Source organism: Melitaea cinxia, chromosome 29 (assembly GCF_905220565.1).
Source record: "Melitaea cinxia chromosome 29, ilMelCinx1.1, whole genome shotgun sequence".
Taxonomy (NCBI): domain Eukaryota; kingdom Metazoa; phylum Arthropoda; class Insecta; order Lepidoptera; family Nymphalidae; genus Melitaea; species Melitaea cinxia.
Genome location: NC_059422.1, coordinates 8,953,921 through 8,980,050, shown reverse-complemented (window position 1 = coordinate 8,980,050; position 26,130 = coordinate 8,953,921). Strand labels below are relative to the sequence as shown.

At 41.8% G+C, this 26,130-nt stretch overlaps 1 protein-coding gene across 1 annotated transcript; it reads right to left on the bottom strand.

Annotated features, from left to right (window-relative positions):
* Window positions 1-1,909: 1,909 nt before the first annotated feature.
* Window positions 1,910-24,451, bottom strand: LOC123667964 (F-box/LRR-repeat protein 20). Its single transcript, XM_045601792.1, has 13 exons — window positions 24,066-24,451; window positions 20,417-20,530; window positions 19,460-19,543; window positions 17,448-17,555; window positions 16,541-16,638; window positions 15,767-15,833; window positions 13,657-13,759; window positions 12,891-12,976; window positions 10,448-10,630; window positions 6,858-6,959; window positions 4,576-4,663; window positions 3,495-3,619; window positions 1,910-2,381 (listed from the first exon to the last, which is right to left on the bottom strand). The coding sequence occupies exons 1-13, from the start codon at window positions 24,093-24,095 to the stop codon at window positions 2,274-2,276; spliced, it is 1,296 nt and encodes a 431-aa protein (XP_045457748.1). The 5' UTR covers window positions 24,096-24,451; the 3' UTR covers window positions 1,910-2,273.
* Between the last annotated feature and the right edge of the window lie 1,679 nt (window positions 24,452-26,130).

Here is a 26,130-nt window from a genome sequence, read left to right as displayed (position 1 = left end):
ACCGTGGCGCCGTCTATAGTGAGTCCTTTACAGCACTCATAACTATTCAAATCAAATCAATCAAATTTTGTTATTTGTACTCCTCAAAGAATGAGATTCAAATAGTAATTATTTTAACGGTAAATAAAATATTGTTTACATAATGTACAATTGGAGTTAAGTATATAGATCATAGTTTCTATACGATTACGTCCCGAGAAAACATTTACTTCACCTTGTATATGTAGTTATATCTTTACATTATTCCGTAATACTGACAGCACCTTGACATTTACAATTATACAAAAATATCACAATTATACATGATATAAAAACAGACATTCTAATTTCAAATTTTTTTAAATTACAAAGGCTGTTCTATCAAGACGATTGATATGAGATTATTAAAACTGTGCTATGACAGTTTAATAAGAAGTTTGTCAAACAATTACAAATAAAAAAATCATTCATATATTTATAATACAATACTTTCCATATCGTCCTATACCCAAAGGTTGAAAGAAATCGCTCCTTTAGCGATAAGACCGCCTTTGTACATCTCCCTCTAATTGTACTACTTTTGTTTGTTTCTTTTAATGGTGTGCAATAAAGAATATTATTGTTATTACTTATTTAAAATATACACAATATTCTTAGTAATTTCGTGATAAATAAAAAAGTATACAGCTAGTATTATTAGCAGTAGTTCAGACAAAAAAAGAATAGCTTTACAGCTGAGCTTCAACTACTGCGCCTGTTTGAGTGATGTTTTGTGTTAATGCCATTCGCTTGTACACAGGTATAATATCGAGGTGCTGCCCTCACAGTGATATTGTCACTTAAGCCCTAGACCTCACTAATATCTATATTAAAGCATCGCAGCTATTACGTCGTGTCTCCGTCGAAAGACATTCTTATAAACAATATGTCAGATAAGTGCCCCGACTTTTGTGATGTCAGTGCCCCAACTTTTGTGATGTCAGTGCCCCAAATTTACGAGACTAACTAATTTTATTTTTAATAATAAGGTATGTATAATGTTGCGCAAAGATTGTTACGGGCAATAAGTTATCGTGCTATAAGCACTTTGCAGTTAACATAGAAATCAGTACACATAAAAATATGAAATTAAAACAATGTTTCACTGACCCACTATGAATCGGATTTTTCGTATTAGAGACATCCTTGCGTTACATTTTGTATTTACTACAACATCAAGCTACTACCTCATTCCCTTGATATCTTTAATGAACCATCAATGAAATATGATTGTAAAAACAATTTACATATCATATAATATATACAGTCCTATGACAGTCTTGAAGTCAGAGCTTGATGTTTGGGGCACAATTTGACAAAACAAATATTACACAAGTATGAGTACATTCCCGACATTTCGTGTAAAATTACAACAAAACAATTGTGAACAATCGATCAATCACAAACAACGATTTTCATAATTTTGGTGTACTACGGAATAAGTGATGAAAATATTAAATTATAATTATTACTTGTACTGTATTTGTATAATTATATAGCTGTTTGTTACAATAAACTTACATTCGTTTTGTATTATTAGATTCGTTTACATTTTAATATTTAGTTTCAACTGAGTGAAGACAATTGAAACCGTGTTCACAATTAATCCGCTGTTTATCAAACACCTAGTCTTAGTAATTCCGTCTAAGTCGCTCCAGGTTTAGGGGCGTACATTTTTATTACAATCAATATTTGGTTAAAATAAATAAAGGATATTTGTATCATATTGTAAATAACGAAGGCTCGAGTTTTACACATATTTACTATTACTATGGATGGTATAGCTTTGAAAGAGTGGCGACATAATAAAAAAAATATCCCTAATTTGTTAATAAATCGAGCGCCGCAGTCATTTCACCTCACCTGTAGGGACGACATGCCCCCTTTTCGACAAAATTTTACATTGTATTAAATGTATTGTTGTACACATTCAAGTATTGTTTCGTTGTTTTACTTCGCTCATTCACCTCGTTTGAAACAAACAAGTCCAATCTGCCCCAACTTCTCCGACTCGGGCTTTACTGCCCCAGACCATACGGTATATAAATTTAGAACCTAGATAAGAAAGTCGTTATCACACTCGACCTAAAGTCCCCGAGGCCGAAACAGTTCAGTATACGCACCGTAGGGCCCGCGAGCGTTAGCCCCTGTGGGCCCACTGTGGGCCCACTGTGGGCACGATGCGGGCACACTGTGGGCGGGCTGTGGGCGCACTGTGGGCAGGCTGTGGGCACACTGTGGGCTACTGTGGGCTCTCATATGATGTTGCAGCAGCGGCAGTAACGAGGCCGAGCGCCACCTCCAGTGACAGGCGGCGTGACGGGCGCGAAGTACGCGTGTACTCGGATGTTGGGGAGGTGGTTCTGTGACATATACAGATAATTATAATTACTCTGTTTAATACAGATTTAAGTAGCTAGTTCTCACATTAAATTTTATAAATAAATTATTAAAATAGTGTTAAATTTTATAATTGAGGATCCCACCCATCAAACAAATTGATTTAAATATTAAAGTTCCTAAATATGTCAATAGATGTCACTAAACATAATTAAGTTACAGTAATAAGTTAGTTTCATTTTGACGTCGATAGGTCGCGCAAACGTTTTCTTTAAAGTGTAATAATATATAGGTCGAATTTAATTTCAATAAATCAGTTCCAACAGCAGAGGTGTATATTTAAAGTGAGTGAGTGAAGTGAAGTATTACGCAGCAACAACTCTTATAAATGATTAATAAACATCTTAAGCGTACACACGGTCGTCTGTTCCTACGGTAAGCAACTTAATGTTTGTGTTATAGGTAACCGCTGACTGATATAGCTATATATATATATTTTTTTTCGATAAATACATTTTTGGGTATACAAAATGTGTTAATTTAAAAACAACGTAAATAAACTGACAAATCAAAGTCCAGCGAAAGCTACCATTTTACCCTATCTCTCAGATAATAATAAAATTTTAACATTTTTTATTTATTTATTTCAAAGTGTTCTATTGGTCTGTTAATTCATACTGCATCTTTGGGACAACCATTCATCCTACAGAGCCAAGTCCGATAAACACAGCGGGAATGGAAAAATCTTTCAAATCCCTGTATTTGATGATATGTTCACAAATACCTCAACATGAGTCCGAACGTTATATATAAAAGAAAGTAATTTTATTTTGTCCTGCCTCGTATACTTGACACATTTTTGGTCATATCTAGCTCAAACATCTCAATTGCGATTTGTAACGAATGCCCGTAATTGAATCACCATGTTTTAACAAACAATACCCCTTTGTCCCACGAGATACACAACATTACCTTTAAAACGTGGATTATAGTTATATGATATTGGAGTCGATAACAAAAAATGAATTGCTTAACTTTTTTCTTCTTAGTCGTCATAAAATATCCACTTTCCGTTACAACGAAACAGACAAAACCTTTCTTTTTCGTGTCTCAAGCAGTTCAAGCCCCAATCTCACCCTCAGCTTTCGGATCGCGTTCCTGGTGACCATCTGGCAGTCGTAGAGCTCGATGAGCTGGAGGTTGTGGCACGAGGCCAGGTGTTCCAGCGCGCCGTCCGTCACCAGCGGGCAGTTGTCTAGGCCTGGGGGCAGATTGGAGTTGAGTTTATGTACGCAATATATTAAATAAACTAGCCGACCCGTGCCCACTTCGTTGGGCGTTAATTATAATCTTTGTGATGCAATTAATTATGTTGTGTTTCAATTTCGTCGACGTCTGCTACGACGCATCCTATCGTATAGATGAAAAAACAATAAAACGGTCATGCGATGCGCGGTACATGATGCGCAGTGTCCAATTGTCCCCCCACTTAAATAAATGATATCTTGCTCCCGTGTATTTATTATTTTAAATTACAGAACCAAATAACATACTTTAAAGAACACATTTTATAGCACTTAAATAAATAATATGTTGCTCCAACGCCATCTATCAAAAATCGAGAAAACGTCGTCGATAGACTAAAATAAGACTAAATTAATAACGTCGAAAGACTAATAAATTGTTTTCAATAGATGGCGCTAGCTTATTTACCATTTTGCTATTATATTTTAATCTTTTTCTTATTTACTGAATTTTTTGTTCAATTACAATAAAATATAGCCTATGTCACTCCTGAATAGTGTAGCTTTCTGTTAGTGAAAGAATGTTCATGATCGGATCAGTATTTGCGAATATTACCCCCTACATACAAACAAAGCTATAAACTTTACCTCTTTATAATATTAATATAGATAAACAAACGCTTTACACTCAACTGCCCCAGTAGGACTTTCTCCTGTGTTCCGGGGGGGGGGGGGGGGGGACAATATGTACACACAATACATAAGCACAAACGCCCAGGCCACGACAAACATCTATATGGCCAATACAAAACATAAATAATTGTCAAGTGCGAGGATCGAACCCGCGACCGCTAGAACAATAACCAGTACTATATAACCGCTGCGCCATCGGGTCGTCAATTCGACTCGAATTCGAGTTTTTACGTTAATTTTTTGTCAGTTTGGACGCATAATAAGAAACGTTGAATCTCACCGAGTACTGTAAGGTGCTCAGCGGCACACGGCGACAAGGACAGTTGCTTGATGCCGTAGTCCGTTATTAGTTCGCAGTGGGATAGCGTCTGAAATTATATTTAGCTTGTAACAGACAACACGTAGTACTGTGTGGCTACGGTACTAAGGAATATAGCCACCCCCTCTCTTCCCGTGGGTGTCGTAAGAGGCGGCTTAAAAAACCGACCGGTAGCGGGATAACCATCCAACTGCTGGCTTTGAAATAAACAGGCCGAAGACGGGCAGCGGCGTCTTCGGTGCGACAAAGCCAGCCCTGTGGTCACCAACCCGCCTGCCCAGCGTGGTGACTATGGACAACACACATTAGTTCACGCATTTTTGGTGCGAACTTGTGGAGGCCTATGTCCAGCAGTGGACTGTATAGGCTGTAATGATGATGATGATGACGATGATAAGACAACACGTTCTCATTCAATTCTTGTATTAGGCTGGTCACTTACCGAAAAAAAAAGTAAAATTTTAACAAATGTTTATATGTATAATACAGACTATGTTATTCTTTTTTTTTTTCTTTATACAACTAGGTCGGCAAACAAGCGTACGGCTCATCTGATGGTAAGCGAAACAATAAGGATTTGACCTTTGAAAAAATTCTTGTTTTGTTTTTGTATATTTAGTATTGTTTTAATTGCGATGTCCGTGACTCTTGTGATTTGTCACAACTGTCCGTCTTTCCAAAATATTGAAACAGATTAATTTGGTAAGTTTAACTAAAACATATTAGGTCTTTGTCTATGAAATTGCCGTTTCGTCGTCCTGGCTATGTCAAAAAAAAAAAAAACGCTAAGAACTCGAATTTCAAATTATTTTAAAAATATATATATATATATATATATATATATATATATATATATATATATTTTTTTTTTTTTATAATTAGTCATTTGTCTCATGGTTAGCGTTCTGTTTACACCGCATTTGTACGTTTTTCGTCATCATGGATATGTTAAAAATTCGAATGATTGTGGAGTATGAGTTCCGTCGTGGTAGCAAAGCTGCAAAAGCGGAACGCAACATCAACGACGTTTACGGTACGAACACTACTAACGATGGTACCACCCGTTATTGGTTTGCTCGCTTTCGTTCCGGAAGTTTTGACTTAAGAAATGAACCACGTGGTGGACGAAAATGTTGGTCGACAATGACGAATTAAAGGCGATTGTGGAGGCTGATGATTCTCAAACTACAGCTGAATTAGCAGCAGCTTTCGGAGTTAGCACTAAAACAATATCTGTCGATTTCCGTCAAATTGGCAAGGTAAGGAAACTCGACAAATGGGTGTCTCGCGAATTGAATGAGCGCCAGCGCAAAAATACACGTCGAGACGTGCCTTGCACTGCTGAACAGACACACAAACGAAGACATATTGAATCTCATTGTTACTTGTGACGAAAAATGGATTCGACAATCGTAAGCGCTCGGCTAGTTGGTTAGATCCTGGTTCAGTACCTAAACAATGCCCTAAATGAAAAATGAGCCTTAACAAAATGATGGTAACTGTTTGGTGGTCTAGCGCCGCTGCAATTCATCACAGCTTTTTACCAAACGGCATGAGCATTACTGCAGATGTGTACTGTGAAGAACTAGACACAATAATGGGGAAGCTCGCACGTCTCCAACACCTTTGGTCAATATAGTTATAATAATAGGTTTATAATAATAGGTGCGACCTCATACTGCACAGCAGACGGTCTCCAAGTTACAAGAGCTGGGGTTGGAAGTTCTCCGTCATCCACCGTACTCACCAGATCTTGCCTCTACAGACTTCCACTTTTTTCAGAATTTGGATAACTTTTTGACGGAAAAAAAATTCAATACCCGAGAGGCAGTACAAAATGCCTTTGAAGAGTTTGTTGCCTCCCGTCTAGCAAAGTTTTTCAAGAAAGTCATCAATAAATTACCACTACGTTGGCAAAAATGCGTTGATTCCATGGGTTCCAAATTACTTTGTATAATAAAAATAAAAAATATAGAAAAAAAGTGCGTCAGCTTATTTCATTAAAAACGGCAATTTCATAGGTAAAGACCTATTATTGGCGTACCAGGAATACGTCTAGAATCTTATATCTAGTACTGTAAAGTCTAGATTCCTTTGACTTTATTGCAATATGGCTTAACTGCCAACTGGCTAACTATGGCTTTTGCTACCACAAGTAAGACATTCAGAAGGTGTTCCAGTTCTATTCAAAAGTCACAGATATTATAAATTTGTGTTACAAAGTTAGTAGAAACAAGTCTCACCAATTTCTCTAGCCGCGGACAGCCCATCGCCAGGTGCACGAGCGTTGCGTCCGTTATCAGAACACACTCTTCGAGGTCCATGCGCTCTAACATTCTGCAACTCTGTGAACAAACGAACAGTTATTACAGTATTGGACAAGGGATGATCGAGTAGGATCGATTGTATTGGTGTTCCTTTGGTTAATCCACAGACACGGCCACGGTTAGTTTTGCAAAACTTTGACGTGAAGTCAAAATGATTCCGAGTAGCTCAGCAGCGCGCACTGCGCCAGCTCCAGCGTGGCCAGCGCGGGGCGGCCCACTGCCCACTGCCCACGGCCCACCGCCCACCGCCCACTCACCCGCGCCAGCGCCTGGAAGCCCGCGTCGCTCAGCAGCGCGCACTGCGCCAGCTCCAGCGTGGCCAGCGCGGGGCGGCCCACTGCCCACTGCCCACGGCCCACCGCCCACCGCCCACTCACCCGCGCCAGCGCCTGGAAGCCCGCGTCGCTCAGCAGCGCGCACTGCGCCAGCTCCAGCGTGGCCAGCGCGGGGCGGCCCACTGCCCACTGCCCACGGCCCACCGCCCACCGCCCACTCACCCGCGCCAGCGCCTGGAAGCCCGCGTCGCTCAGCAGCGCGCACTGCGCCAGCTCCAGCGTGGCCAGCGCGGGGCGGCCCACTGCCCACTGCCCACTGCCCACCGCCCACCGCCCACTCACCCGCGCCAGCGCCTGGAAGCCCGCGTCGCTCAGCAGCGCGCACTGCGCCAGCTCCAGCGTGGCCAGCGCGGGGCGGCCCACTGCCCACTGCCCACGGCCCACCGCCCACCGCCCACTCACCCGCGCCAGCGCCTGGAAGCCCGCGTCGCTCAGCAGCGCGCACTGCGCCAGCTCCAGCGTGGCCAGCGCGGGGCGGCCCACTGCCCACCGCCCACTGCCCACCGCCCACTGCCCACGCCCACTCACCCGCGCCAGCGCCTGGAAGCCCGCGTCGCTCAGCAGCGCGCACTGCGCCAGCTCCAGCGTGGCCAGCGCGGGGCGGCCCACTGCCCACTGCCCACGGCCCACCGCCCACCGCCCACTCACCCGCGCCAGCGCCTGGAAGCCCGCGTCGCTCAGCAGCGCGCACTGCGCCAGCTCCAGCGTGGCCAGCGCGGGGCGGCCCACTGCCCACCGCCCACTGCCCACCGCCCACTGCCCACGCCCACTCACCCGCGCCAGCGCCTGGAAGCCCGCGTCGCTCAGCAGCGCGCACTGCGCCAGCTCCAGCGTGGCCAGCGCGGGGCGGCCCACTGCCCACCGCCCACTGCCCACGCCCACTCACCCGCGCCAGCGCCTGGAAGCCCGCGTCGCTCAGCAGCGCGCACTGCGCCAGCTCCAGCGTGGCCAGCGCGGGGCGGCCCACTGCCCACTGCCCACGGCCCACCGCCCACCGCCCACTCACCCGCGCCAGCGCCTGGAAGCCCGCGTCGCTCAGCAGCGCGCACTGCGCCAGCTCCAGCGTGGCCAGCGCGGGGCGGCCCACTGCCCACCGCCCACTGCCCACCGCCCACTGCCCACGCCCACTCACCCGCGCCAGCGCCTGGAAGCCCGCGTCGCTCAGCAGCGCGCACTGCGCCAGCTCCAGCGTGGCCAGCGCGGGGCGGCCCACTGCCCACCGCCCACTGCCCACGCCCACTCACCCGCGCCAGCGCCTGGAAGCCCGCGTCGCTCAGCAGCGCGCACTGCGCCAGCTCCAGCGTGGCCAGCGCGGGGCGGCCCACTGCCCACTGCCCACCGCCCACCGCCCACTCACCCGCGCCAGCGCCTGGAAGCCCGCGTCGCTCAGCAGCGCGCACTGCGCCAGCTCCAGCGTGGCCAGCGCGGGGCGGCCCACTGCCCACTGCCCACGGCCCACCGCCCACCGCCCACTCACCCGCGCCAGCGCCTGGAAGCCCGCGTCGCTCAGCAGCGCGCACTGCGCCAGCTCCAGCGTGGCCAGCGCGGGGCGGCCCACTGCCCACTGCCCACTGCCCACCGCCCACCGCCCACTCACCCGCGCCAGCGCCTGGAAGCCCGCGTCGCTCAGCAGCGCGCACTGCGCCAGCTCCAGCGTGGCCAGCGCGGGGCGGCCCACTGCCCACTGCCCACGGCCCACCGCCCACCGCCCACTCACCCGCGCCAGCGCCTGGAAGCCCGCGTCGCTCAGCAGCGCGCACTGCGCCAGCTCCAGCGTGGCCAGCGCGGGGCGGCCCGCTGCCCACTGCCCACGGCCCACCGCCCACCGCCCACTCACCCGCGCCAGCGCCTGGAAGCCCGCGTCGCTCAGCAGCGCGCACTGCGCCAGCTCCAGCGTGGCCAGCGCGGGGCGGCCCACTGCCCACTGCCCACTGCCCACCGCCCACCGCCCACTCACCCGCGCCAGCGCCTGGAAGCCCGCGTCGCTCAGCAGCGCGCACTGCGCCAGCTCCAGCGTGGCCAGCGCGGGGCGGCCCACTGCCCACCGCCCACGGCCCACCGCCCACCGCCCACTCACCCGCGCCAGCGCCTGGAAGCCCGCGTCGCTCAGCAGCGCGCACTGCGCCAGCTCCAGCGTGGCCAGCGCGGGGCGGCCCACTGCCCACCGCCCACTGCCCACGCCCACTCACCCGCGCCAGCGCCTGGAAGCCCGCGTCGCTCAGCAGCGCGCACTGCGCCAGCTCCAGCGTGGCCAGCGCGGGGCGGCCCACTGCCCACCGCCCACTGCCCACCGCCCACTGCCCACGCCCACTCACCCGCGCCAGCGCCTGGAAGCCCGCGTCGCTCAGCAGCGCGCACTGCGCCAGCTCCAGCGTGGCCAGCGCGGGGCGGCCCACTGCCCACCGCCCACTGCCCACGCCCACTCACCCGCGCCAGCGCCTGGAAGCCCGCGTCGCTCAGCAGCGCGCACTGCGCCAGCTCCAGCGTGGCCAGCGCGGGGCGGCCCACTGCCCACTGCCCACTGCCCACCGCCCACCGCCCACTCACCCGCGCCAGCGCCTGGAAGCCCGCGTCGCTCAGCAGCGCGCACTGCGCCAGCTCCAGCGTGGCCAGCGCGGGGCGGCCCACTGCCCACTGCCCACGGCCCACCGCCCACCGGCCACTCACCCGCGCCAGCGCCTGGAAGCCCGCGTCGCTCAGCAGCGCGCACTGCGCCAGCTCCAGCGTGGCCAGCGCGGGGCGGCCCACTGCCCACCGCCCACTGCCCACCGCCCACTGCCCACGCCCACTCACCCGCGCCAGCGCCTGGAAGCCCGCGTCGCTCAGCAGCGCGCACTGCGCCAGCTCCAGCGTGGCCAGCGCGGGGCGGCCCACTGCCCACCGCCCACTGCCCACCGCCCACTGCCCACGCCCACTCACCCGCGCCAGCGCCTGGAAGCCCGCGTCGCTCAGCAGCGCGCACTGCGCCAGCTCCAGCGTGGCCAGCGCGGGGCGGCCCACTGCCCACCGCCCACTGCCCACCGCCCACTGCCCCCGCCCACTCACCCGCGCCAGCGCCTGGAAGCCCGCGTCGCTCAGCAGCGCGCACTGCGCCAGCTCCAGCGTGGCCAGCGCGGGGCGGCCCACTGCCCACCGCCCACTGCCCACCGCCCACTGCCCACGCCCACTCACCCGCGCCAGCGCCTGGAAGCCCGCGTCGCTCAGCAGCGCGCACTGCGCCAGCTCCAGCGTGGCGAGCGCGGGGCAGTGCGCGGCCAGCGCGGCGAGCGCGGCGTCCGTGAGGCGGCCGCAGCCCGACACGCACAGGCGCCGCAGCGCGCCGCCCAGTCGGCCGATGGACTCGTCCGTGAGGCTCTGGGGACCGGCGACACCGGGTTACCTAACTACTTCTAGCGGCTAATCTGTATGTTTAAGTCATTTTTTTATAAAACTAGGTCGGTAAGCATGCGTACGGCTCACCTGATGGTAAGCGGTTACGGTAGCATATACGCTACCCCTGTACAACTGTCACACCTCGAAATCCCGTGGTTAAATGTTTGAGGTTAGAAGAAGAATTTCGGAGCTTTCACGCATGATTTTCACATTTCACACGCGTTTTTTCACATTTCACACGCTATTTTCACATTTCACACGTTATTTTCACATTTCAGAAGTTATTTTCAAAATAAAAACGACCTTGACTCCAAGATCAACAAATGATACAACTTATGTTACTCATGCTCCGTTCCGTAGTTTTCACATGTTATTTTCACATTTCGCACATGATTTTAACATTTCACACGTTAATTTAACGTTTTCACACGGTTTTTTAACAAACGATACAACTAATGTTTAAAAACTGAGAAATAGATGTTTTAGAAAAAAATGACAGGCCACTTATCGTTTCGCTCCAAAACAATGTAGGCATAAATTCATTGTTTTTGTTTAAATAACTGTAAAGGCAAAGGTCTAAGACCATACAGCCTTGTTTCGTGTTATGTTTTTTAATTAAATATATTTTATTTTTATTTATTTACTGTTATAAAATTACGTCGATAAACGGTGTAATTTTTAAATTAGATACGTTAGGATTTTTTTTGTAACAAAACGATGTCTATAAGCGGTGTAATTTTTAAATTAGATAGGTTAGGGTATTTTTGTAACAAAACTATGCCTATAAACGGTGTAATTTTTAAATTAGATAGGTTAGGATTTTTTTTTTTTTTTTTTGTAACAAAACGATGTCTATAAGCGGTGTAATTTTTAAATTAGATAGGTTAGGGTTTTTTTAGTAACAAATCAATGCCTATAAACGGTGTAATTTTTAAATTAGATAGGTTAGGTATTTTTTTGTAACGGAATTATGCCTATAAACGGTCGGTTTCAGTCAGATAGATTATGGTAATTTTTTTCATGTCATGTTTTTCACTTCATTATATTTTTTTTAATTTATTTATTGTCATATAAAATGAACTAAAATATATGGTATTTTTCGTATATAACAGTAAATAAATAAAAATAAAATATATTTAAGTGAAAAACATAACATGAAACAAGGTTGTATGGTCACCTTTGCCTTTACAATTATTTAAACAAAAACGATGAATTTATGCTTACATTGCTTTGGAGCGAAACGATAAGTGGCCTGTCATTTTTTATTAAAACATCTATTTCTCAGTTGTTAAACATTAGTTGTATCGTTTGTTAAAAAAATCGTGTGAAAACGTTAAATTAACGTGTGAAATGTGAAAATCAAGTGCGAAATGTGAAAATTACATGTGAAAACTACGGAACGCAGCATGAGTAACGTAAGTTGTATCGTTTGTTGATCTTGGAGTCGAGATTGTTTTTATTTTTAAAATAACTTCTGAAACGTGAAAATAACGTGTGAAATGTGAAAATATCGTGAGAAATGTGAAAAAACGCGTGTGAAATGTGAAAATAACGTGAAAGCTGCGAAATTCTTCTTCTAACCTCTAAACTTTAACCATGGATATCTCCGTAACCATGGGGTTTCGAAGTGTGACAGTGGTACCAGGGGTAGCGTCTCCCCCCTTCCCCCCACGGTCCCGAAATTCGGTTTTTCCTAATCTAAAGCCGGCGAACCGGGAATAATGGGGCTGCCGGGATCTGAGGGCCGAAATTTTCGGCGCAAATTGATGGTTTTTTGCCCATAGTCACCACGCTGGGCAGGCGGGTTACTGACCGCAGGGCTGGCTTTGTCACACCAAAGAAGCTGATGCCTATCTTTGGCCTGTGTTAGGAAGTCAGCAGTTGGATGATTATCCCACCAACGGTCGGCTTTAACAGTTCCATGGTGGTAGTGAATCTGTGTTATCCCTTAGTCGCCTCTTACGACACCCCCGGGACGAGAGCGGGTGGCTATATTCTCAGAGTAGTAATAAATTGATATCCACAGTGCGCAACCCAATGGAACCAGTATGTTTGTGATGATCTCAAACAATCCAGCAATGTTGTAGAGCCCTAATAAAGAACCATATTATTCGTTTTCCTACCACATCATCACATCACATATAAAGTAACCACATGGTTCATCCTACACACACAACACAAACACAAGGACGGTCCCCTCATTCTCCGTAGTCAGTAAATGTATGGGCAGTGTAGTACTTACATCGCAGCCCTGCACGTTGAGTACCTCGAGGTCCGGGCAGTAGGTGGCGAGGCAGGACACCGCCTTGTCGTTCACGTTCTTGCACCCTGCAGGAGTTTTAATCATTCGTTTAGATCCAGCCAGTAACATCCCACTGCTGGGCATACAACAAAATATTCCCACTGCTGGGCATACAACAAAATATTCCCATTTCCAATGAAAAATTCAAGATTTTTATAATAGAAAATCGTGACACAGCATGTGTGACTGTGTGTGTCATACATTTATTTCAATACACTAGTTTTAATATTAATATTCTTCATTTGTAAATCTCTTTATCCAGAATTATTATAGACCATTATTGTAGTTTTTTCTTTTTTTTTATAAAGATATGTCCACAGGCTTATAATGTCCGTGCTTTTGTTATTCCAATTTTTATTTTTATCAAAATCAATTTATAATTTATATTATTATTATTTAGTGATCGTTATTTGGTACACTACTGCAGCTTACATTAAGAAAACCAATTATTCTAACTTAAGTGTCCCTCATGCAGACATAAGTCTACCGACCAAAATTACGCTAACTTAATTGATATCTTACATACAGAAAGATATAGATTTTTTTAATTTTTTTTTAATTTTCATTTTTTTTGTTTTTTTTTTTAATTTTCATTTTTTTTTTGTTTTTTTTTTATTTTATGTTACGCCTTACCTTAATTATTATTACAATTGTAGTTAGCAACACCAAATCTTAGATTAAATTAAATTTAAAAGTGCCGTCATACCTCTGCATATAAAGCTCTTAAGCTTGGGGCAACCCCTCGCGAGTGCCTCCACTCCGTTCTCAGTGATGGACTGACACCACGACACGTTCACGTGGGTTAGCAGCTGGAAATTGTGATTGTTTCAATATTTTTTTTTTAATTTATTTATCAAATAAACAATATTGTACATATTTAATATAAATAGCATTAAAAACCACGCAGGTTTATGACAATGCTATTTAGTAACCAATGAACTAAATATATATATAAAATAATTACATAATTATCCACCCTCCTATTAGAAGCAAGCTGGCAAACTCAAATAAAAAAATGCACACCACTAAATATGTCAAGTCACAATAGTATCAAGAAAGTAATTTTTAAGTTTATTTTTTAAGTTAATTGGTGTAATACTTTCAATCAATTTTGATGGTAAGTCATTTATTAGTCTAGGCACTAAATAAGCGGTAGTTCGCTCACCATATGTGTTGTGTATGCGCCTAGTAGTCCATAACCGGTTTTTTGCGATAGCACGGGTGTAAGTAGGGTGTTTAACATGTTGCCAGAATTTTTTATTTCAATAATTTTCCTTTAACATTATATACTTAAATTGAATATTAACTGGTAAGATATTACAATGTTTAAAAAAATTTAGGTCATCATCACAGTGTTTATGTCTATCCTTAAAATTTAAAATAGCTTCACACTTATAATTCACACTTATTATACAACATTAAATGAAAATACACCGCCGCGTTGGCGCAACGGTCATAGCCATGGATTATGCCTGTTGCGGGTTCGATCCCCGCACATGAGAAACATTTGTATTGGCCATACAGGTCTTTGCTGTGGTCCGGGTGTTTGTGCAGTCCTTGTGGGTCTCCCCACCGTGTCTCGGAGAGCACGTTAAGCTGTCGGTCCCGGTTGTTATCATTTACACCTTATAGCGATCATTACTCATAGTGGGGAATATATCGGCCAACTCGCATTGGAGCAGCGTGGTGGATTAAGCTCTGATCCTTCTCCTACGTGGGGAAAGAGGCCTATGCCCAGTAGTGGGATATTACAGGCTGAAGCGAGATGAAAATACATTAAAATAATTAACATATTTGGAGATAGGGGAAAGAATCTCTTGTACAATATGATACAAAAACAATATTTAAATTATTTTTACCAATAAAAGAGTAATTATACAACTTATACAAAATTATACTTACAAGTATTAATATTTCAGCAATAAAAATATGATATACTAATAAAAACACACTAACAAAAATTATTATTTAATTTATACACCGTACGGTACGGCTGATGGTAAGTGGTTACCGTAGCTTACAGACGTCTGCAACACAAGAAGCCCCATCTCCCCAATTCTCTCCAAAGCTCTGGCCACCTCACTCACCAACAGGAACACAATACTGCTTGAAAGCAGTATTATTTAGCTGTGATCTTCTGTAAGGTCGAGGTACTACCCCAGTCGGGCTGCTCCAGATTTTGAGCAGGATATTTCCCGCCGTACCCTACCTCAGTTAACTATCAGTTAGCTATCTGATTTTCATTACTCTGGACTCTCGTGTCAATGACCTTTTAATTTAAGTAGCTATAGCCTTGAATTGAATATTTTATAATGAACTGTACTAAGTTGTTACACAATTTTCATCTTTATCTACCACATTACCATTAAATAAAATCATTTTTACTTCTTTTAATGAAATGTAATTTTATTATGTATAATTAAGGTTTAGAAGTGCTTTTTGAAGCCGATTTGAATAAAGTAAATTTTGATTTTATTTAAACAAATATAAAAAAATTTGATACACTTACTTTTTCAGTTTTTTGTTTTATTTATTTATTTATTAAACTTTATTGCACACACAAAAAAGAAGATACATTTTAGAACGATTTGATACCAAAACAAATAATGTATGCAAAAGCGGCCTTATCGCTTATAACGATCTCTTCCAGGCAACCTTTAATAAAAGTAGTATAAGAAAAAATATGTCGGTAGTAGTGCGCTATCAACAACGCAAGTTTAGTACATATAATTAAATTAATTTACAATACATTTAAGCGGTATATACCTACAAAAACAATTTAAATTGTAAAAGTTAAGTAAATACAATGAACTCACCGGACATCCGTCCGACAGAGCTTTCAGTGAAATGTCTGTGACGCTGGGGCACGAGTCGAGGTTGATTCTGTAATTGTATTAAAAGAATAACATTAATTTTATATTATTGTTCCCTTAAAAGCTACTTTTATTTACAATTATGCTGCAGCTATATCAACGTAGACCAATGCTTGTATGTCACCTTTCGTCTGTTCCTATGGTAAGCAACTTAATGCTTCTGTTATAGGTAACAGTCGACTAATTATAACTAAATATTATTTTAATAAATATACATAGAAATAAAACGTATATAATTACATAGATAAATATAAATATTACACCCAGTTTCAAGCGGGATTCGAACTCACAACTCCTGGAGCAGAAAGCAGGGTCACTACAAACTGCAACGGACTAGTCAAACTACTAGAACTATGAGTAACGATCGCTATCAGGCGTTTATGATAACAAACGGAATCGACAGGACAGCAATATCCTATAGATGTAAGTGTATTTTTTTTTATACAACTAGGTTATCAAACAAGCGTACGGCTCACTTGATGGTAAGAGATTACCGTAGCTTATAGATACCTGCAACACCAAAAGCCAGCGTTGCCAAACCTTATCCCCAATTCCCCCATGAGCTCTGGCCACCTTAGTCACCATAGCGACACAATACTGCTCGAAAGCAGTATTATTTAGCTGTGATCTTCAGTATGGTCGAGGTACTTCCATATTTTGAGCAGGATATTTCCAGCTGTACCCTGCCTCAGTTATATTCTACTAGACAGTACGTACTTCTGCAACTTGGAGCACCGGCGGCCGATCGCCTGAACCGCCACGTCCGACACCTTCTTGCACTTGTTCAGGTTCAGGTCCTCGATGTTGGGGCACGACTGAAACACGATTTTTTTCAGCCTGTAACATCCCACTACTGGGCATAGGACACTGTGCCGCCGCCGATTTGATTAAAATTTTGTAGGTATATTTCAATGGGTTTGTAGTGTGTAAGTAAATGTTATATTGATGTTATATGTAGTAGTAGCGTAAGAGTGCCTTAATAAGTACTTATATAAGAACACTTGGGCAGCTAAGACGAACCTAACGATACCTCAATTATGTAAATCCGTTCAGTGGTTCTGGAAATATGAGGTAGTAAAGAATATTACATACATACAAGATACGCGCGAAAAACATAACCCTTCCTTAGCAGTCGGGTAATAATGTGTAATGTTTGCGATTGAGAGCAGTAATAAATCAGATTAGAATAGATCCAGTCGTTTCATATCTCCGATGACATAACCTTACAGGTTCATGTACTACTGTCGGTATGTCAGCGATCAAATGTGGTATCTCTGTTCCGGACAAGACAAAGTCTGCCGGTTACAATAGTTATAACTATAATCATCTTAGCATTTTAATCATTAACCACTTCCGGTCTCTTATTATTATTATTGTTAAACCTTTATTGCGGATATAGTTAACAAAGTTTCTTACAATTCATGTTGATCGACAATATTACAAAAAGGGTACATGCTAACGTATATCTGCGTGTCTTTGGGACACAAAGGCCTCCTCCAACTCCTTCCACTTCTCTCGGGACAATGCAGCCCTCTGCTATAATGGGCCTGCAACCCTTCTGATCTCATCTGACCATCGCTTCATTTAGAGACTTCCGGTCTCTAAAAGTATTATATACAAGTACCTGCGCTAAAGTCTTAATGGAACCATCGGCGATGCTCTCGCAGCCTCTCAGCGACAGTTGCCGGAGAAAGCCACCGCAGCGGAGTGAGATGTTCTCTATGACCGGACCCTGTGGAGTTAATATATGATGTGATGTTAATTGTTATGACGAGTGGAGTTTTTTTTTCGATTCTTATCTATAGAACCTACATTCCGAATCGGTAGTGGCTTCACTCTTAACCGTAATTAATATTTTAATTTTTAAAATGACGATTTCAAGGCTATGAAGCCTATTTAAATGAAGATGATTTTATGACCTGGTGTATATACGATTCAGCCTGTCACATCCCACTGCCGGGCGTTTTTTTTTTTTTATGTCACTAGGTCGGCAAACAAGCGCACGGCTCACCTGATGGTAAGCGATTACCGTAGCTTATAGACACCTGCAACACCAGAAGCATCGCAAGCGCGTTGCCGACCCAATCCCCAATCCCCCAGGAGCTCTGGTCACCTTACTCACCAACAGGAACACAATACTGCTTGAAAACGGTATTATTTTGCTGTGATCTTCTGTAAGGTCGAGGTACTACCCCAGTCGGGCTGCTCCATATTTTGAGCAGGAAATTCCTGCTGTGCCCTACCTCAGTTGGTACTACCCCAGTCGGCGTAGGCTTCTTTCTCCATGTAGATGAAGGATATATGTATATGAGAGTGAGTTATATAAAATAACATATTTAATATTTAAGTTAGTATGGAAAAAATGACACAATTTAGCTTTAAAACATGATCACCTGTGATTTTTTTATCTGTCATTTGTATTTAGAACTAAAGTTGTTTAAATATTAATCAGTAAGTATATAGTACATTTGACAAGTTAGAACAACTTTTCAATTTGTAAACGCCACTGTTATAAATACAAATGTTCTCTATATTTGAGTTACTCTGTACGGAATTGTATTTTTATTTTTTAATTATAATTAATAACCTCTAAGCTGTCCATGCCTCTCATCAAACATCAAGCATTACGCTTTACCTACAGGCGATTTATTACTCAATAAGTCTGTCAGAATAGTTGTTGACACGATTACCGGTCACATGGCTTCACACTTAATCACCGACTATTCATTATGAATGCAACGGACAGCCCTCTTTGCAGGGAATGTCTGGCTGATGAAGAAACAGCCGCCCACGTAATCCTGGAATGCGAGGGAGTGGCCGCACACCGGGCTACCATCTTTAAGGAAATAAGGACGCTCCGAGAAGCCTGTGAAGGCCCCAGGAGGCTTCTGAGCTTCTGAAAGTAGTTGGGCTGGCTGAACTAGTCAGCCATCTTTTCACGCATAACGGACCTTTGTGTCTAAATACGGAAAACCGAGCCCACAACAAAACAAAACAATAATTAAGAAGTCTTGTAACTAGTAAAAGTAGGACGCGGTCCGACGCTGACGGTATTTCACTTTTACAATGTTTTCATTATTTTGAAGTCAAACTTCTTTAGAACCGTTGTGATTCGAAACTCTGTGAAACTCGATGCGTCACGATAAAGACAGAAACACATAAATGTATAGGAGAGAACGAGATGGAATACATTACACTGTATTTTATATTCTCTGTGAAAAACATCTCTCGTAGGCTACGTTTCAGAAGTTCCACTTCTGCCGTGTGTGAATTGCACACGCACACTTTTTTTTGTTCTCGAAGTAAAACTTCTTTACGTACGTTTGACTTGGGGAGTAATGACGTATGACTGGTGAATGCGTGACGAGAGCGTTACGAGGAGTGTAATCGGGCGAGGCGAACGGAAGTTGAGAGGGAGATATAAGTTAGTGAAGATAGAAAGAGTCGGTAGAGAAAGTCTTAAGTCGTGTGGTCTAAAGAACACTTTTTTTATCTGTACATTTTCCTATTTTTTTTTTATTTTTTTCATTTAGTCCAAGTATAAGAATTGTATTATATAGATAACATCCTGCAGATATCAAACACACAAGCGGTATCAACTATCCGTACCTAATTAATAATAGCTAAAGCCCTCACCTCCACGTCCCGCTGGAAATCGAACAGGTCTATCCTCTGCCAGTTGGAGCCGTCCAGCGCGAGGATGTTCCATAGCTTTGACACCTGCAATCAGATTTAACACAAACCTTTAATAAAGATCACTTAACATATCTATATCCTTGTGTGTGTATGTGTGTTTCTGTAGTGATTAAAGTACACAAGTCGATAGTTTGTAATAGTGTTAGTGACATCAAGTCGCCTTTGTTACACTTACGGCACAGTCAGTTATATCAAGCCTGGACTCTTTGCGTCTTTATCCATATAACAGAGTTCAAATTTTGATAGCTTTTCTTTAGTACATTTTATCTAATATATAAAATTCTCGTGTCGCGGTGTTTGTAGTTAAACTCCTCCGAAACGGCTTGACCGATTCTCATGAAATTTTGTTTGCATATTGGGTAGGTCTGAGAATCGAACTACATTTATTTTTCATCCCCCTAAATGTTAAGGGTAGTCCAACCCAAAATATTTTTTTTTTAACTTTTAGATAAATTATATATATATATATATATATTTTTTTTATTATTATAATTTGGCGTTAAAAAATGCATACAACCCTAAATTTTCACCCTTCTACCACCAACTCCTATTTTTAAATAGCGTTTAGCGGCAAGACAACGTTTGCCGAGTCAGCTAGTATACATATAAAAATGCCAGTGACAAGGCATTTTGATACACTTAACACGCAGTCAAATTAAGTGCATGTATACAAATGTACGCATACACAAAACGACGAAAAAATATTATAAACACAAATCAGTACCAGCAATTACATCATTTATAAATTTATATTTAGGTTAGGTGATTGTTAAACATATCATAACGCCAATTGAAAACAATTTGAAACAAGTATTACAAGTGTTCACCTGTTCACAATTTATTGATACAGGTAAAGGTAAAGATACAGGTAAAGATAAAGGTAAAGGTTCAACGCACCTGAGCGCACCTGCACAGCGAGACCACATCGAGGTAGGAGAGTATCCTCAGCAGCAGCTCCTTGGGGAGCTTTTTGTTTATGTGGTTCTCATCGTCGCTCGAAAACCGAGCGATCTGGAACATTACAACAAATTATGTTACACTAGCCGCTCCCCACGGTTCCATACGTATCAATTTGGGGGAAAACTAGTCTAAAGCCTTCCTCGGGAAATACGCCTATTTAAAATAAAACGAATTTGTCAATTCGAACCATTAGTTCCTGAGATTAGCGCATTTAAACAACCGGGTTATAGTGGAGCAGGGTGGTGGATTGTTTCGATCCTTCTCCAACGTGGTGAAAGAGGGGCCTATCAATCAACTAGAGGCCTATCAATCTATAAACCAACATAATAATCTATGTATATATAAAAATTTCGTGTCACGATGTATGTGGGCAATAAACTCCGAAACTACTGAACCAATTTTTATCAAATTTTGTGAGCATCTGTAATTTGGTCCAACTTGGGAGATAGGGTAGTTTTTATCTCAGTTGGACCCGGTAGATGGCGCTGTTATCTGTATGTAAGCTATCAAATTTGGTAGCTGTTTTTCAGGACAACATATAATACCTTGAACACGTTAAAATTTAGTGCTCCCAAAAGCACATCTGTAACGACCAAATAATAAAATTAATAGCAGCCACAATGACCGAAATTAAAACAAAAAATTCATACAATAACAAATGGCGGCATCCACGCCACATACCGCACTTAATTATATACATTCTTAGAAATGAATACACATAAATAGCTGTTTTGTCTCGAATGGTTTAAAATTTACATTTTTTCCTTATAACTAAACGTTTAAATATTTTCATATTTGTGAAGTGAATATTATTTCTTGAGTTGTTTTTTTATTTTGTTATAAATTATGAATTTTTCGGTAGGTATATTATTTTTAACCGATTTCCGAACAATGATAAAGTCCTCAATTCCATCGATTTTTTTTTTATATAGGTACGTTACCTCCTACTTTTGTCTGGGAGGACTAATTTCAATGACTTTTTTTTAATCGAAAATGCGTGTCATGTGGTTCCGTTTAAGTTTAATTAAGATTGAGATCTTAATTAAACTTAACGTACGCACGTACTTTATTATTTATTCGTCGACCTACTTTGATGATTGATGGTTTTGATGATTCTTATTTTATTCAAATCTGATGCTTGTCTTGTGATCCTATTTAAATTTAATGGAGTAATCTTTGATAATGCGTATTTACTTGACTATTTTTTCGCTTACCTACGTTGTATTACTTGTCGATGTAATTGAAGTCGTTATTCTTAACCGATATATGTATGTAAGTACATACATTAAAAAAATACATATACATATATATATATATATATATATATATATATATATATATATATATATATATATATGTATGTATGTTCGGGAATAACAGCGTCGGTTATGAACCGATTTTGATAATTCTTTTTTGTTGGAAAGGAGATATCCATAGTTTGGTACCATGATAAGGAAACCAGGATCCGATGATGGGATCCCACAGAAATCGTGGAAAACTCTTGAAAATCCGCATAACTTTTTACTGAGTGTACCGATTTTGATAATTTTTTATTTAATCGAAAGCCGATGTTTCAGCTAAATAATACTGTTTTCAAGCAGTATTGTGTTCCTGTTGGTGAGTAAGGTGACCCGAGCTCCTGGGAGGGATTGGGGATTGGGTCGGCAACGCGCTTGCGATGCTTCTGGTGTTGTAGGCGTCTACAAGCTACGGTAATCGCTTACCATCAGGTGAGTCGAACGCTTCCCGACCTAGTTATATAAAAAAAACTTACGAAACTGCGCGGATGGAGGAGTATGAAATATCGCACCCTTATATAGAGGAGTGCAGAATGTTTTTTTTTTTTAATAATGCATAAAAAAGTACATTAAATCAATAAAAAAACACACATAATATATACTCTTTTGTTTATTGTTAAAGTCTGTGGTTAAATTATGGTCGAATTTCGGCCACTGGGCGACCACTAGTTACATTAAATCTGATGTACATATGACAAATTTTATCAGTAACTAGCTGTTTCCGCGACTTCGTCTGCGTGGATATTGACAAAAAATATATGGTTTAGTTCGAGGTGTTATAAAATAAATTTCTAAAATAAAAGTATCCTAAGTTACTCCTTATTACATCAGCTATCTGCCAGTGAAAGTCCCATCAAAATCGGTCCAGCCATTTCAGAGATTAGCCGGAACAAACAGACATAAAAATTATTTACTATCCAACATGGATATTGTTACATCACAGCATAATTTGATATGTATATTTATTTATCTCTTATCTTTATGTATTTATGTTTATGTACTGTCGAGTGTATGTTTAAACATCTTCGTATCTATTAATGACACCAATTTAAATAATTATTTTTGTCAAAGACATTCTTTGTCTATGAAGAGAAACTACTATTATAAAGAGGAAAGATTTGATTGTTTGTTTGTTTCTTTGTTTGTTTGCATTGAATAGGAAACTAAAAACTACACAACCGATTTGAAAAATTCTTTCACTCTTGGGAAGCTACACTATCTGCGGATAACATAGGCTATTTTTTAATATTTTAAAAAAATTAGAGAAAAAAAATTATTTTGAAATTTTTGTTAAATACCCATGCGAAACCTGAGCGAAATGCTAGTGTAAGGTATATGTACAATAGTAGCAGCATTTACTGGACCCATACGAGTACAAACAAAAGGCGTGAATTATTTTTTTGATTTGAGAGTATTTATAATTTAATTAATAATAATTTTATTAATTTCATAAAATATTCCCATTTTTAAATAGTAATCGTTGTGAAGGAGTAGACTCCAATGGCGTGTCAGAACTGAGACAAAAGCTTTTTTATTTATCTTATTCATCGCTTCAGCCTGTAATATCCCACTGCTGGGCATAGGCCTCTTTCTCAATGTAGGAGAAGGATATTAGGTCTTATTGATACAAGTTAAAAAAAATACTTAAAATTTACTTTTATAAGTAATTCTATGAAATGCCAATGATTCTTTTCCTGATAAAAATGGATATCTTAATTACGATTTAATGCGTTGTTTATAAATATCACAACGACGGAAATATCGACATTTAAATTACTTTATTGATTATTGATCATTTATTTTAATTAACATTTACGTTATTAAATTTTTATTTTATGATTTAATTAAAAAAAATAATGAGTGTTTCGGTCGTGGGAGACTCGTTATTCTTATTTTTTTCTAAACAATGGTTTCAAGTGAATGAATTTTTAGTGATTCGTCGCATAACGGTATCGCTACATTTCCGAGTTTGTTGAACCTCGGTCGTTACACTTTACAAATAAATTATACCTAATTGATTAATGCGATAAACATCGCCGACCTTAAAACAAAAAACATATCGCGTAAGAAACATTCAGATAAATTAAACACGTATAAAAATAGACGTAGCTCTATCATCGTAACGATCTCTATTTCATCCGTGATTATGGGTATTTGTGATGAGTGTAATATTTTATGATGGTTCTTAAAACGTAATAGAGAACAAAGGAATAGCAACATCGATAGCATGTCAGCTGTTTTTGACCCGATGAAAACACAAACAAAGTGGTCGGAGATCGATGGCTCACCTCGAATTTATTCCTTCCGGAATAAGTCATGCTCGGGAACGGCGTCACCTTAGCCACACTGTTGAATTTTGTACACACTCTAGTTTTCAAATTTAGGCACAGGTAAAATACCGCACAGGCAAATATGGAGGACTTTTTTAATTTTTTTCGCCGACCGATGGTGCGCGGTGTAGTATTTCGCTGTTGCACTTGCAGTGCGTTCTGAAATTTCACTGTTTTGTTTTCCTATCAGCTGTATATTTATTCGTAAAAAATATGTTTTTGATAAAAAATTAACATCAAAATAAACACATACAAAAAATATGATTTCTTTAAATTAAATTAAATTTATTATTTTTTAATTTGTCTACGTCTGAATGTACAAATAATCATTTTAGAACTGAACCATTACTGAACTGTTCTGACAGTACGGTACATGTACGGTAGCTTTTGACAGTTGCAAATTCACAGATTACATATAGACCGCGCTCCACAAAGCGACCGCAACGCCCGCAACGCTTATTCTATCGTTCCACTCCCTATGCTCCATGGTTCCACTTAGGGTCATAATCAAAAATGACCTCACTGTCTGCTACCACATCGCGCCCACGTCATCAAAACGTGGCGGGAATTTTAAAAAAACAACTGTCAATGTGAATATTATCTCTCATTCGATTCGTCAGAAACGCAACGTTAAATTCCTCGGAATCCATGTTGAATTAAGTTTTACTCAATCCATGCGAAATTTTCACTCACAACCCCCACAGCTACATGTTTTCAGTTAACCATGCCACTATATTGCGAGCACACAGCTGACACCCGACACCCAAATATGCGTACCACTTATAAACTTCGCCCACAACACCTGCGACGTATTTTTTACCTTAGTGGAATGACGTGGGTCTTAGGTGGTACGCGTAAAAGTCAATAAATTATTGTGAATAATAAAGAGCTTTTGCAAAGGAATATAAAGTGCATATAAAGTGACCAACTGTGACAAAAATTGTAAAAGCGAAAGTATTTTTATCCGTATGTATCTACCTATCCTCAATCTTTAATTTTTAGCGCTTTATTTGAAATTTACCTTCGTGCTACAGTGGCGTCTTCTATTTAATGACTTTGAACGGACACTTTCTGATATATAAAGATGATGCTCCTTTCTTCTATATGCATCTTACGAAGGCTGTCGATAGAGATAAAAGAGCGCGGGAAATTTAAAAATATTGAGATTTTGAAATTACAGTACTACGAGTATTACACTACAACTTTTACTAACTTATTTCAGTACGCTTCAGCCTGTAACATCCCACTATTGGGCATAGGCCTCTTTCCCGATGTAGGAAAAGGATCAGAGCTTAATCCACCACGCTGCTCCAATGCGGGTTGGCGGATATATTCCCCACTACGAGTAAAACAACTGGAACCGACGGCTTAAGGTGCTCTTCGAGGCACGGTGGGGAGACCCACAAGGACTGCACAAACACCCAGACCACGGCAAACACCTGTATGGCCAATACAAATGTTTGTCATGTGCGGGGATCGAACCCGCAACTGCCAGCGCAACAGGTACAATCCATGGCTGTAACCGTTGCGCCAACGCGGTGTCAACTTATTTCAGTGCATGAAAAATAAATTTAGGTCTATATAATTTTACTTCTCATAGTAATGTTAATAGATTAAATTGGTCAGACATCTGTATAAAACTAAAAAATAAATACTTTAGTGATATTTTTAAAAACTTAAAAATATTACGTACGTAATACGTAAAAAAAAAATGTAAGTTAGTGTGTGTATAAGCACATCATCTGTTAATTTCCGGGTATGTTGGAAGATATCAAGATATCGCTTGTACGGATAATCATATCATTTAAATGTTTGTATGATGCCGTGTTATATATTAATACTGTACGTTTAAATCGTTAAATAAATAAACATATTTTGTATTTATATATCCAAGCAATAAAGGCGAATTTACATGACAAAACCCTTTACGCCTAACAAATTTATATAAACCCGTTAAGGCTCAAAATGGCAATTGGCGTATCTTTTCAACCGTGCAAAATAAAGATATAACTATTTTTCACTT

Bases quoted from the DNA above. Each gene is read 5' to 3' on its own strand.
- LOC123667964 (XM_045601792.1), bottom strand. From the start codon at position 24,095: ATGACTTATTCCGGAAGGAATAAATTCGAG. The intron at 17,556-19,459 runs GTGAGGGCTTTA...TTAACTCCACAG, and splicing joins ATTTCCAGCGGGACGTGGAG to GGTCCGGTCATAGAGAACAT. The intron at 10,631-12,890 runs GTAAGTACTACA...GCCGGTCCCCAG, and splicing joins TCAACGTGCAGGGCTGCGAT to AGCCTCACGGACGAGTCCAT.